This window comes from Schistocerca cancellata, chromosome 4, assembly GCF_023864275.1.
Source record: "Schistocerca cancellata isolate TAMUIC-IGC-003103 chromosome 4, iqSchCanc2.1, whole genome shotgun sequence".
Classification (NCBI taxonomy): Eukaryota; Metazoa; Arthropoda; class Insecta; order Orthoptera; family Acrididae; genus Schistocerca; species Schistocerca cancellata.
The window spans coordinates 409,772,128-409,785,725 of record NC_064629.1 but is presented as its reverse complement, the minus strand read 5'-3'; the positions used below and the strand labels follow the sequence as shown (position 1 = coordinate 409,785,725).

The 13,598-nt window shown below is 44.6% G+C and overlaps 1 protein-coding gene and 1 non-coding gene across 2 annotated transcripts in view; both read left to right on the top strand.

The window, feature by feature from the left end:
• LOC126183638 (uncharacterized) overlaps window positions 1-7,467 on the top strand; it is a 150,905-nt gene extending 143,438 nt beyond the window's left edge. Inside the window, exons 5-6 of the mRNA XM_049925778.1 lie at window positions 2,155-2,284; window positions 5,614-7,467. Coding sequence (XP_049781735.1) covers window positions 2,155-2,284; window positions 5,614-5,729 — 246 coding nt within the window. The 3' untranslated portion in view covers window positions 5,730-7,467. The remainder of the gene's footprint in view (window positions 1-2,154; window positions 2,285-5,613) is intronic.
• Window positions 7,468-11,123: 3,656 nt separating this feature from the next.
• Trnat-ugu (transfer RNA threonine (anticodon UGU)) lies at window positions 11,124-11,197 on the top strand. Its single transcript has one exon. It is a non-coding gene; the product is annotated as a tRNA-Thr (tRNA).
• The last annotated feature ends 2,401 nt before the right edge of the window (window positions 11,198-13,598 follow it).

The following is a 13,598-nucleotide window of genomic DNA, read 5'->3' as shown; positions in this document are numbered from 1 at the left end:
GTTGTATACAGGGTGTTACAAAAAGGTACGGCCATACTTTCAGGAAACATTCCTCACACACAAATAAAGAAAAGATGTTATGTGGACATGTGTCCGGAAACGCTTACTTTCCATGTTAGAGCTCATTTTATTACTTCTCTTCAAATCACATTAATCATGGAATGGAAACACACAGCAACAGAACGTACCAGCGTGACTTCAAACACTTTGTTACAGAAAATGTTCAAAATGTCCTCCGTTGGCGAGGATACGTGCATCCACCCTCCGTTGCATGGAATCCCTGATGCGCTGATGCAGCCCTGGGAATGGCGTATTGTATCACAGCCGTCCACAATACGAGCACGAAGAGTCTCTACATTTGGTACCGGGGTTGCGTAGACCAGAGCTTTCAAATGCCCCCATAAATGAAAGTCAACAGGGTTGAGGTCAGGAGAGCGTGGAGGCCATGGAATTGGTCCGTCTCTACCAATCCATCGGTCACCGAATCTGTTGTTGAGAAGCGTACGAACACTTCGACTGAAATGTGCAGGAGCTCCATCGTGAATGAACCACATGTTGTGTCGTACTTGTAAAGGCACATGTTCTAGCAGCACAGGTAGAGTATACCGTATGAAATCATGATAGCATGCTCCACTGAGCGTAGGTGGAAGGACATGGGGCCCAATCATGACATCACCAACAATGCCTGCCCAAACGTTTACAGAAAATCTGTGTTGATGACGTGATTGCACAATTGCGTGCGGATTCTCGTCAGCCCACACATGTTGATTGTGAAAATTTACAATTTCATCACGTTGGAATGAAGGCTCATCCGTAAAGAAAACATTTGCACTGAAATGTGGATTGACACATTGTTGGATGAACCATTCTCAGAAGTGTACCCGTGGAGGCCAATCAGCTGCTGATAGTGCCTGCACACGCTGTACATGGTACGGAAACAACTGGTTCTCCCGTAGCACTCTCCATACAGTGACGTGGTCAACGTTACCTTGTACAGCAGCAACTTCTCTGACGCTGACATTACGGTTATCGTCAACTGCACGCAGAATTGCCTCGTCCATTGCAGGTGTCCTCGTCGTTCTAGGCCTTCCCCAGTCGCGAGTCATAGGCTGGAATGTTCCGTGCTCCCTAAGACGCCGATCAATTGCTTCGAACATCTTCCTGTCGGGACACCTTCGTTCTGGAAATCTGTCTCGATACAAACGTACAAACGTACCGCGCCACGGCTATTGCCCCGTGGTAATCCATACATCAAATGGGCATCTGCCAACTCCGCATTTGTAAACATTGCACTGACTGCAAAATCACGTTAGTGATGAACACTAACCTGTTTATGCTACGTACTGATGTGCTTGATGCTAGTACTGTAGAGCAATGAGTCGCATGTCAACACAAGCACCGAAGTCAACATTACCTTCCTTCAATTGGGCCAACTGGCGGTGAATCGAGGAAGTACAGTACATACTGACGAAAGTAAAATCAGCTCTAACATGGAAATTAAGCGTTCCCGGACACATGTCCACATAACAGCTTTTCTTTATTTGTGTGTGAGGAATGTTTCCTGAAAGTTTGGCCCTTACCCTTTTGTAACACCCTGTATAGCACAATATATGGTGCAGCGTCAGGTCGAGAGCCAAGTATTGCAGTTAGCATCAAAATTTGAATAAATTTATCGCAGAGGATTAAAACTCGGGAGGAATAGGGTCGCAAAAGCCTCAGAGAGCTGATCATGTTTCTCAACAAAGAACCGTTCCCACAGCAGAACTTAATGAAATTGTGTTGGGTCTTGCGGGATAATCTTTGAAACTAAGACGAACTGGTTCGTAGGATACGAGCTGCCTGTCTCACAGTACAGTTGACGACAGGAATATTTAACAGAGAGCAGCAAAATTTTATGCGTCGTTGTAATGTAAGCATTCACACGGGCGGCCGTTGCGGGTAACGGTTCCTGTAACGCGTAAATTATATAAGTAACAAATTGGATAATCATTTACGGCCCTTAGCTCTTCATCTCAAACTTTAAAGTTTAGGGTTCCCAAGCAACTGCATCATTTCGGTACTTCACGTTTGTGACACCCTTTGTGGTGATTGATTCATAGTCTACTACAGAAAACTGTAACCACTGATGTAATTGAAAGATTTTTATTTTTTCAGGAAAACGTGAGGTTGGTGCCCTTCTGGTATCTGATGCAAACCTACATTATAATGTATCAGTTAGGCCTGGTAATCACTTTCGGACGCGAGTACAGCACTTCCAGGTTCAATTTAGCTATTTGTGGAATTGGTAAGTGTTTCCTCTTAAGAAGAACGGTACAGAAATCTGAATGAAATATTTTTTTTGCAGCGGGGTTGTTTCTGTGGCTGTAAAGCAATTAGTGCTTACAATGTTAAATTAAGGTACTCAAGATGTCCATGGTAACAGTCTCATATTTTCTCTCTGCAATATTTTCAGAATTTTTTTTCTGAATGCGTTGATTACTCAATCGTCATCTCGCAACAGAATTGTGTATGAACGAATACCTTGTTCCCTTTATTCACGAATGTCGATAAAATTCATCAGACCAATCCGCTGTGCTCCTCCAATCACCAGGACAGCACTACAGCGCACAGACTAAATATGTACTTTCTCGAACTAATTATGCCACAATTTTTGAAAAAAAAAAGATTTGGAGGTTATAGTTTTCTTTCACAACTTAGTTTAATAGACTGTTTTAACGTGATAACTCATTGCTGCTATGACACATGATACCGTGGTTATCACATACCATTTACGCAGAGGCATACATTTGCTACAGTTAAGTGTGTGGTCCATCATGAAAGGAAAGATCAACATAATATTGAAATTCACAGGGTGTCTATAAATTTTCGCTATTTGAGACATTGTAAGAGGAAAACTATTTACCGATGGCTAACCAAATTTATGGGAATGATGAGCAGACTGTGTACAGCAGGCTTTGCGTTGTTAGTAGTGTTAGTGTCATGAATTGCCGTTACGCGCAGATACTGGTGTGGCGACGTAGGGGTGAAACTCGAGCATCAGTGAGCTATTACAGTCGCAGACAGTCAACATGGGTGAGCAGGGCAAGTATTGACGCATTAAAGGAATACGGAGAGGTCCGCTTCCTGCAAGGGCTAAAGAACACGATTCGGAAGTTCGAATTAATTGGTGATTATGAAATTGCTACTGGGAGAGGCCGACGGCCAATTGAGCCACAAATATTGTTGAAGTTACTTTTGCCATAATTGGCTGGACGCAATGTGCGATCTCCAAGCAGTGCACGAGCTGTGTCACGACAGCTGAACTTTTCATGGTCTTCCGCTGGAAAAGTGCTGCTAACGATTGTCAAAAGGAATCTCTAGTGCGGTTCCAGGCTGTCGTGGATGCAGATGGTCGTCACGTTGAGCAATGCTTATAACCTGAAACGTAAACATGGCACGCAGTTAACAAATGTTGCCCTCTTCTGTGGGAATTAAAATGTTTTCTTTGATGATTTATTCGGTATTTATCTTTGGCATGTCCTTACAAATGTTTCCACAAAGTTTTATTGTCTTATGATCACTCGTTTTCATGCGAGCGCTCTCAAGTAGCGAAAGTTTAATTATAGCCATACGGTACAACATCGTGGCAATCCAGATCATGTAGACGCAATTCAGTTAGAAGAGGAAGCAAAGAAATATTTCATTACTGACAAATTGGAAAAGTAGCTGCACAAATGACATATTTGTACGAGGCTAAAATGTCTTAATTTCGCTCATTGAACTCCTAATTTTCCAGATTTCAAACTTCAGTTAATTGTATTTACGATTAAAATAAGAGATTTCATACAAAGAAGAATGTTAACTGTAACAGTGAGGGTTACATTATTTTGTTATTAGAAATGACGCTATACAAGACTGTAAACTGTTTAAATTTGTCTTTAATGTGCGACCAATTTTTTACGTTTTAGCCATTTTGTTCGTTCGGCATTTATACACTCCTGGAAATGGAAAAAAGAACACATTGACACCGGTGTGTCAGACCCACCATACTTGCTCCGGACACTGCGAGAGGGCTGTACAAGCAATGATCACACGCACGGCACAGCGGACACACCAGGAACCGCGGTGTTGGCCGTCGAATGGCGCTAGCTGCGCAGCATTTGTGCACCGCCGCCGTCAGTGTCAGCCAGTTTACCGTGGCATACGGAGCTCCATCGCAGTCTTTAACACTGGTAGCATGCCGCGACAGCGTGGACGTGAACCGTATGTGCAGTTGACGGAATTTGAGCGAGGGCGTATAGTGGGCATGCGGGAGGCCGGGTGGACGTACCGCCGAATTGCTCAACACGTGGGGCGTGAGGTCTCCACAGTACATCGATGTTGTCGCCAGTGGTCGGCGGAAGGTGCACGTGCCCGTCGACCTGGGACCCGACCGCAGCGACGCACGGATGCACGCCAAGACCGTAGGATCCTACGCAGTGCCGTAGGGGACCGCACCGCCACTTCCCAGCAAATTAGGGACACTGTTGCTCCTGGGGTATCGGCGAGGACCATTCGCAACCGTCTCCATGAAGCTGGGCTACGGTCCCGCACACCGTTAGGCCGTCTTCCGCTCACGCCCCAACATCGTGCAGCCCGCCTCCAGTGGTGTCGCGACAGACGTGAATGGAGGGACGAATGGAGACGTGTCGTCTTCAGCGATGAGAGTCGCTTCTGCCTTGGTGCCAATGATGGTCGTATGCGTGTTTGGCGCCGTGCAGGTGAGCGCCACAATCAGGACTGCATACGACCGAGGCACACAGGGCCAACACCCGGCATCATGGTGTGGGGAGCGATCTCCTACACTGGTCGTACACCACTGGTGATCGTCGAGGGGACACTGAATAGTGCACGGTACATCCAAACCGTCATCGAACCCATCGTTCTACCATTCCTAGACCGGCAAGGGAACTTGCTGTTCCAACAGGACAATGCACGTCCGCATGTATCCCGTGCCACCCAACGTGCTCTAGAAGGTGTAAGTCAACTACCCTGGCCAGCAAGATCTCCGGATCTGTCCCCCAGTGAGCATGTGTGGGACTGGATGAAGCGTCGTCTCACGCAGTCTGCACGTCCAGCACGAACGCTGGTCCAACTGAGGCGCCAGGTGGAAATGGCATGGCAAGCCGTTCCACAGGACTACATCCAGCATCTCTACGATCGTCTCCATGGGAGAATAGCAGCCTGCATTGCTGCGAAAGGTGGATATACACTGTACTAGTGCCGACATTGTGCATGCTCTGTTGCCTGTGTCTATGTGCCTGTGGTTCTGTCAGTGTGATCATGTGATGTATCTGACCCCAGGAATGTGTCAATAAAGTTTCCCCTTCCTGGGACAATGAATTCACGGTGTTCTTATTTCAATTTCCAGGAGTGTATGGAACTCCTGCTATTACCCAAAGCTGTGCTGAACAATGGTCTTTGCCCGAAACCCGTAACCCATTAAATACAAATTCAAACAGTGCTTACCGTGCTATATAAAATAAATTGTAAAGTTTATCAAAGTAGTGAAATACAGTCGACAAATTTTATTATTTTAGCAGTTAAGGTTTCAGTGATTCACATTGGTACTGAATATGTTGTTCTTTTCCGCAGTGTATAATTCGGTAATCCTGGCGTCTGGAATTAGCACCCTTTCTCGATGGTTATCAAATAAACTATTTGATGACGACAATCGACACGACGGTTGTGTACCCGACAGCGGTCAGTAACTTCCGGCTGACTGCAGACATAGCGTGTGTTTGATCCAACGTAGGCCCAGTCCAGTAGCAGTCTGTTGTCACAGTTTCCAGCACCCAAGCAAGCAACACGGTCGGTCATAGCAGCGCAGCTGGACAGCCACCGACCATCGAGAGGGAGGTCAGTCATGTGGCCAAGCTAAGTTAATGTGCCAACAGGACCATTACCACAACTTCGACGTTGGTTCGTCAAAGCGAACGTGACCACGAACGCAACAGTGAACTGCCAACAGCCCACTGAGCGTCGGTGACCATACTCTGCAGGTCCACAAGGGGGGCCTTGTGCTACGCAACACTGGCCGCATCAGCAGCCAACAGAACTGCGATCAGCCTGACAACCGGCTGACGGAGAGTGACCATTATCAAGATAGCCAGCTGATGGGACACAACAGGTGTGGTCATCACCACGTTGCTCGACTTAACACTGAACAGCATGACTCTGAAAGTAACTATCCGTACTGCAACCTCCATCGCGGTCAGTCTGTTACTGCATGTCATCAAAATCAGAGTAGTTGACCTAGACAGTTAGATACGGCTGTGAGCCCCGCGGTGGTAGCCAGATTGCCGACAGAGCGAGCGCAGCCGTGACCACGATCGCAACTGTACCTGGGAATGCGAGCGCGGCCAGTCCGGCAGCCAACTGGGACAGTGCAAGCTCGATAGCGACTGCACGTACGGCAGTGGTCAGCCTGACAGCCAGTTGGGTGTTAGTAACTGTTAGTAACTGTTAGTGTGAACGTGACAGTGGTCAGCCAGTGTTTTGATCAAATGCTGAATGTATCTGTGTCTGAAAGTGAAAGAGACTGCCGCTTTGAACACATCTGTGCCCAGGCCTCTGCAGACTCCATAGACTGACTGATAAGGATCACTGGCACACTCAAGTGGACTTTGAACTTGACCATAGTTGGGGTGACCTCACAGCAAACAGTGTGTGTGTCTGCGTTTGTGACGGTGACTGCTATTATTTACAACACCTCTGTGGACAGTGCAAAGACTACTGCGACCTCATCCCGACAGCAAAAAACGTGTGCATGACTGCGACCTTATGTGCCGCTGCGTCAGCTGTGATTATGTTGACAGTGTACAGTAACAGTGACTACAACTAAGATTATGGCGACAGAGGCTGCGTGACTGACGGCGACCATAACTGTAGACTTGCTAACAGGTGTGATCACCACCACCATGTTGGTCGACTTAACAGTTTACAGCATGACTTTCACAATGACTATCCATACTGCAACCTCCATCGTGCTCAGTCTGTTAGTGCACATCATAAAAATTAGAGTTGTTGACCTAGACAGTGACGACTCTCTTGGCGTGGTACAGACATCCATAATTTCTAGGATTACAATGATACAGGTTGCACAACTGATGCACACAAAGCTGTTGATGCATATAGATGATACAGTGGCGAGCATCACAGCAATAAAAACGGAACATTATGGGGCAGCGTTGAGGCTACAGACGACCAGCCCCTGGAAATCGAAGAGGAAACTCATACTGGCCTCAGTCACTGCTGGCGCTTTCTACTCAACTGGTGGTGTGGCACATTTAGTGCTTGGACATCGGTGGTCCCTGCATAATGCAGTTGCTGCCATGGTAGTGGTACGAAAACTAGCTGGAATTGCTGTTGACGCTGACGAATGTGACACTGTGCTAATGATTAGATAATAACAGCTCGCTGATACTGCTACGTATAATCAGTCTCTCACTGAAGCATAAACAAAACATATATAGATTGTGTGTCACTAAATATTTAATTTGTTGTTTTGTCAACTTTTAAACAAGATAATTAATTACGATTTTATATTCTTACGCATGTTGTTACAGTACTTCAGAAAGGTTGTGGCGGTTACTGTACAGTCAAAAAAGTAATAAAAGCTGTGAAATCGGACTTAAATATTCAGTTAACATATTCTTGTATAATATACCCTCAAATTTGAGAAAAATATTGAGCTTTCGACGAAATTTGTTTTTGCGGCGGCGGCGGCGGTGGTGGTAGAAGAAGACCACCAACCTCTACATTCCAGCACTAGGTACAATGGGGGAATCTAGCGCTGGTGACCTAGGTAAGCGGAGGATAGACAACTAAGGTTAATGTCATCATCTTACAGGTGACTATCAACATTGGCACATGTTGAAACTCCATGAGATACTGCGGTGCCTTGTGGAATTTATTGCTGGAAATTAACATAAAGTGTGAGAATCCGGAAGTGACGACCAACAACAACAACAGCTGTTGCAAAAACACTTCTCCTGCTTCAGTTTAAAAACTTACTATTAATTTATTTGCACTGACAGTATTCTAACTGACCACCATTGGCTTAAATGCCACTACACTTACGTATGTCAGCGACATTAGCTGCGGCGCTGAGTAATTATGACTTGAACGATTCTAAATGTCTGGCTGTATTTCCATGGCTACATTGCGGCTGCAGTCATGGAAGATTTCTCTTGTAACGTGTTAAGCGCGCGTGGAACTCAGCTTCTCTTACACAGTTTCCCTTCTTCGGTCGTTTTGACGAGACACTGAGTCACGTTGCACTGAAGCATTGCAGCAGTTCATCGACCATATAACTGATAAACGTGAAATTACTGAGTAAATTCTTCAGATCTAGAGGAATTTTGCCAAAACTGGGTGAAAATTAGGATCCAGAACACGTAAATATAAGAAGGTGCGGTTTTAGCTAAGCTATGGCGGGCAATGTGGCAAATTTTGTGATGCGCACGATCTATTTTCAATCCTTACAAGTGCCGAGTTACGACGCCTTTATTATTTTAAAATAAAACTACATACTTTCTTTTGCGGCACTGGAAAGTGCCCTCAAACAGTATTTAACAACGTAGGGTGTGTGGAACGCAACAAATTTAACAAGGTAACATAGCTGCAAACAACCGTCGTGCTGTCAGTAGTAGTAGTAGTAGTAGTAGTAGTAGTAGTAGTAGCACAAACGTTTTTGTTAGATATTTACATGTCCCATAGATCATTTGAACGATTCTCTTACCGAAATGATGTGGAACACGAGTTTATAGCTATATATAATGTCGTGATACATCATTTATGTTAACACTAATTAAGACAGCATTTTCTAGTCCTACTCGTGCTATTATGCTTAATAATTAGTTTTATTACAGAATACCAATTTTAAAAAAAAATTGTCAGTGGAATAAGAGTTTACCAACAGAAATAATTTCAGGTTAGATTTAAAACTTGCTTTGCTACCAGTCAAAAATTTTATGGTATTTGGCAAATTATCTAATTTTTTGGTTGCTGCATGTTGAACTCCTTTCTGAACCACTAGAAGCATTAATAACGGGCAATAAATGTAATTTTTCCTCTATTGTTATAAATATGGATAGCACTATTCTTCTCAAATTGTGATAGATTACTTACGACGAATTTCGTTAGCGAATATACGTATTGCGATGGTGCAGTTAAAATACCTCTTTGAAGAGGTATCCATATGGCTGTGGGTGGACACAGTCTCTTTTTTTGCAAATCAGCACATTGTACTGATTGCACAGTCTTTCTAGGTGATGAGTTATCCCTGAAAGCTACTTCATGAGAAGTTACCGAGTGGAAATATGCAGAATAAGACAGAATTTCGATTCATTTGTTTCAAAGACCAGCAATTATATGATGAACAAAAGTAGCTGAACCTATTTGTTTGAGAAGCTTAGTAATACGCTTTCTCCACTTCAGGTTTTAATAAATAAGTACACACACAAATTTGAAGCATTCTACCCTATCCATTGAGCAACATTCATGTCCTATATCAATTGTTGCTATGACTATTGAAGAGAATTAGTGTGTTTCCTCAAACATTACGGATAGTCAACTTTAAGAGAACAACTCATTATGTTGCTTTCTCTCTAATGAGATTTATTATAACACTAGTATCGTCTGCAGAAAGTAACATTTCTGCTTCTTGACTGTTAATTGGAACGTAATTCGCATACATAGGGAGTAGGAGTGGAGAGGACCCAAAATTGAATCCTGTGAGACTCCTTTTGCCGTTTCTGCCTCATTCCAACAATGATTAATTATTCAAAAACGCTTTCTGCGTTTTGTTTGTTAATTCTAATTCAAACCTGCTGTGTGTAAAGCAATCATTTCCACAAAACATCAGTTTTTCGCAGATAGTAATGTGACCTAAGCAATAAAATGCCTTCGAAAGCTCACAAGAAAACCAACTGGCGATATTTTACTATTTGCAGCTTTTAATAGTACGTGGGTGAATGCGCAAATGGCATGTTGATTTGAGTAACACTCCTGGAACCCAAATTGTGGTGTGCTAAGAATGCACAGAATAATAAGGTTAGTTTATTTCACCAGAAAATTAGAGAATTGAGTAATAAGGTAGAAGAGTTTTGAGAAATTTAGAGAGCTCTGAAAGACAGAAGTCTTGTAGCTATCTGAGCACGACATAAACACATAGTTGGGTAAGCTATATATATATATATATATATATATATATATATATATATATATATATATAAAAGATACACGCCAGCATCTTACGAGTGCAGAACTAATATGGGGAAAGGTATATTAAGACAGAACACAAGACAAGTAGGTTTTGTAGTGATCACCATGCCTATGTGTATGCTTAAGAATTGATACTAAAAATAGTTCTTCTAAATATAACTGTATACAGATCTCCAACTGAGAAATTTTTAACTGTTTACGAGGAGTCTGGATTCCTTACCATGCTATGTCAGGCAGCAGCAATCAGTTAAGTCTGTGGTGACATGAATGTAGGTTTTCTATTCTAAGGGATTCTGACAGAAGTAAGGTCTGGAAACCTTATTTGGATCGCAGAATTTGATCTCAGAAATTACGTTCCACCATGGGCAAGAAAATAACTTTACCCAATATCGAATGCTCTCTCTAATCATGATGCACAGTTAGTTAGGATAAATGACAGAGCGCATCACAGTATGGATACTCCTGAGTGGAAATCAGTTAGAATAATTGATTCCAGGATAAACGTTTTAAGAATAGTTTTAGAGATGACCTGGGATGAGATTTATAATGAACCAAATGATGACATAAAATTTGATTTATTCCATGATAAATTCATAACTTCGTCTGAAAACGGCTCTCTACATAAGCTAATCAGAAAGGTAATTAAACAGTCGTGTAAAAAGAAGAAACATGGATCACTAGAGGGATTAAAGTATCTTGTGAAGGTAAAAAGGAATTGTATCAGTTGGCAAGATCAAGTAAAGACCCTGCAGTATACTAGAATGGTATCTGTTCTTTCGGACATGTCTACGAATGTAGTGCGGGACAATACCTTGAGAATATGGGTTTCGCGGGAGGCGTGCCAGAGACAAATCCCTGCAGTCGCGCTATCCTCTGTGTCCTCGGTGGCTCAGATGGATAGAGCGTCTGCCATGTAAGCAGGAGATCCCGGGTTCGAGTCCCGGTCGGGGCACACATTTTCATCTGTCCCTGTTGACGTATGTCAACGCCTGTAAGCAGCTAAGGGTGTTCATTTCATTGTAATTTCGACCCAGCAGTAGTTGCGCACTTAAAAAACTGTTCGAAACTACTAACAAAAGTTATTAAATATCAAGGAATGTGCACATGTCAGAAATCAGCAACTCCGACAGACTTAAGGCTATATGGAGTGTAGTAAAACGAGAGACATGACAACATGCTACAGAACAGGATATCGTCACTACTGAACTGTATGGAAGGATTATAAATGAGTCACAGGCAGCAAATGAAATGTAAACTACTGGAAATGGAAAAAAGAACACATTGACACCGGTTTGTCAGACCCACCATACTTGCTCCGGACACTGCGAGAGGGCTGTACAAGCAATGATCACACGCACGGCACAGCGGACACACCAGGAACCGCGGTGTTGGCCGTCGAATGGCACTAGCTGCGCAGCATTTGTGCACCGCCGCCGTCAGTGTCAGCCAGTTTGCCGTGGCATACGGAGCTCCATCGCAGTCTTTAACACTGGTAGCATGCCGCGACAGCGTGGACGTGAACCGTATGTGCAGTTGACGGACTTTGAGCGAGGGCGTATAGTGGGCATGCGGGAGGCCGGGTGGACGTACCGCCGAATTGCTCAACACGTGGGGCGTGAGGTCTCCACAGTACATCGATGTTGTCGCCAGTGGTCGGCGGAAGGTGCACGTGCCCGTCGACCTGGGACCGGACCGCAGCGACGCACGGATGCACGCCAAGACCGTAGGATCCTACGCAGTGCCGTAGGGGACCGCACCGCCACTTCCCAGCAAATTACGGACACTGTTGCTCCTGGGGTATCGGCGAGGACCATTCGCAACCGTCTCCATGAAGCTGGGCTACGGTCCCGCACACCGTTAGGCCGTCTTCCGCTCACGCCCCAACATCGTGCAGCCCGCCTCCAGTGGTGTCGCAACAGGCGTGAATGGAGGGACGAATGGAGACGTGTCGTCTTCAGCGATGAGAGTCGCTTCTGCCTTGGTGCCAATGATGGTCGTATGCGTGTTTGGCGCCGTGCAGGTGAGCGCCACAATCAGGACTGCATACGACCGAGGCACACAGGGCCAACACCCGGCATCATGGTGTGGGGAGCGATCTCCTACACTGGCCGTACACCACTGGTGATCGTCGAGGGGACACTGAATAGTGCACGGTACATCCAAACCGTCATCGAACCCATCGTTCTACCATTCCTAGACCGGCAAGGGAACTTGCTGTTCCAACAGGACAATGCACGTCCGCATGTATCCCGTGCCACCCAACGTGCTCTAGAAGGTGTAACTCAACTACCCTGGCCAGCAAGATCTCCGGATCTGTCCCCCATTGAGCATGTTTGGGACTGGATGAAGCGTCGTCTCACGCGGTCTGCACGTCCAGTACGAACGCTGGTCCAACTGAGGCGCCAGGTGGAAATGGCATGGCAAGCCGTTCCACAGGACTACATCCAGCATCTCTACGATCGTCTCCATGGGAGAATAGCAGCCTGCATTGCTGCGAAAGGTGGATATACACTGTACTAGTGCCGACATTGTGCATGCTCTGTTGCCTGTGTCTATGTGCCTGTGGTTCTGTCAGTGTGATCATGTGATGTATCTGACCCCAGGAATGTGTCAATAAAGTTTCCCCTTCCTGGGACAATGAATTCACGGTGTTCTTATTTCAATTTCCAGGAGTGTATTAATGAGTAGCGATATGCTTATGTTGACACAATCTGTACATCATCTCAAGAGAACATTTATTTCCATTATTGCCACCAGAATTTCTGCTGTTGTACACTGTCATATTCACTTACCTGGTGTAGCATCATCCTCTTCTTCAGCAGTTTTCAGCTTATTTTTTATGCGTTACTTCATCTGTGTTGTACATATAGCCCTCGTCTTCCTTTCCTATTCTTAAAATATTTTCAGGAATAAACGTTCATGTATCGTTGTTGTAAATATTTACAAATTGTTCCAGTACATACTTTGTTTTTTATGTGCAGTAATGTCGTACTGGTGTCTACATACCACGTTCTCTTGCTGGTGCATATGTAATCGTTACTTCATATATTTTGGCCTGTTTCCAGTTAGTTAAATCTAACTAACCTAAGGACATCACACACATCCATGCCCGAGGCAGGATTCGAACCTGCAACCATAGCGGTTGCGCGGTTCCAGACTGTAGCACCAAGAACCGCTCGGCCACACCGGCCGGCTCTGCTTCGTTACATTGTTTTTGTATCATACAATGTATGATCTGAGAGTGCTATATGTACGAACACAAAGACATGTTTACTTGAAAGTGACTCAGTAATCGAAATTAGACAGTAGAGTATCTACAAGACATACACTCCTGGAAATTGAAATAAGAACAC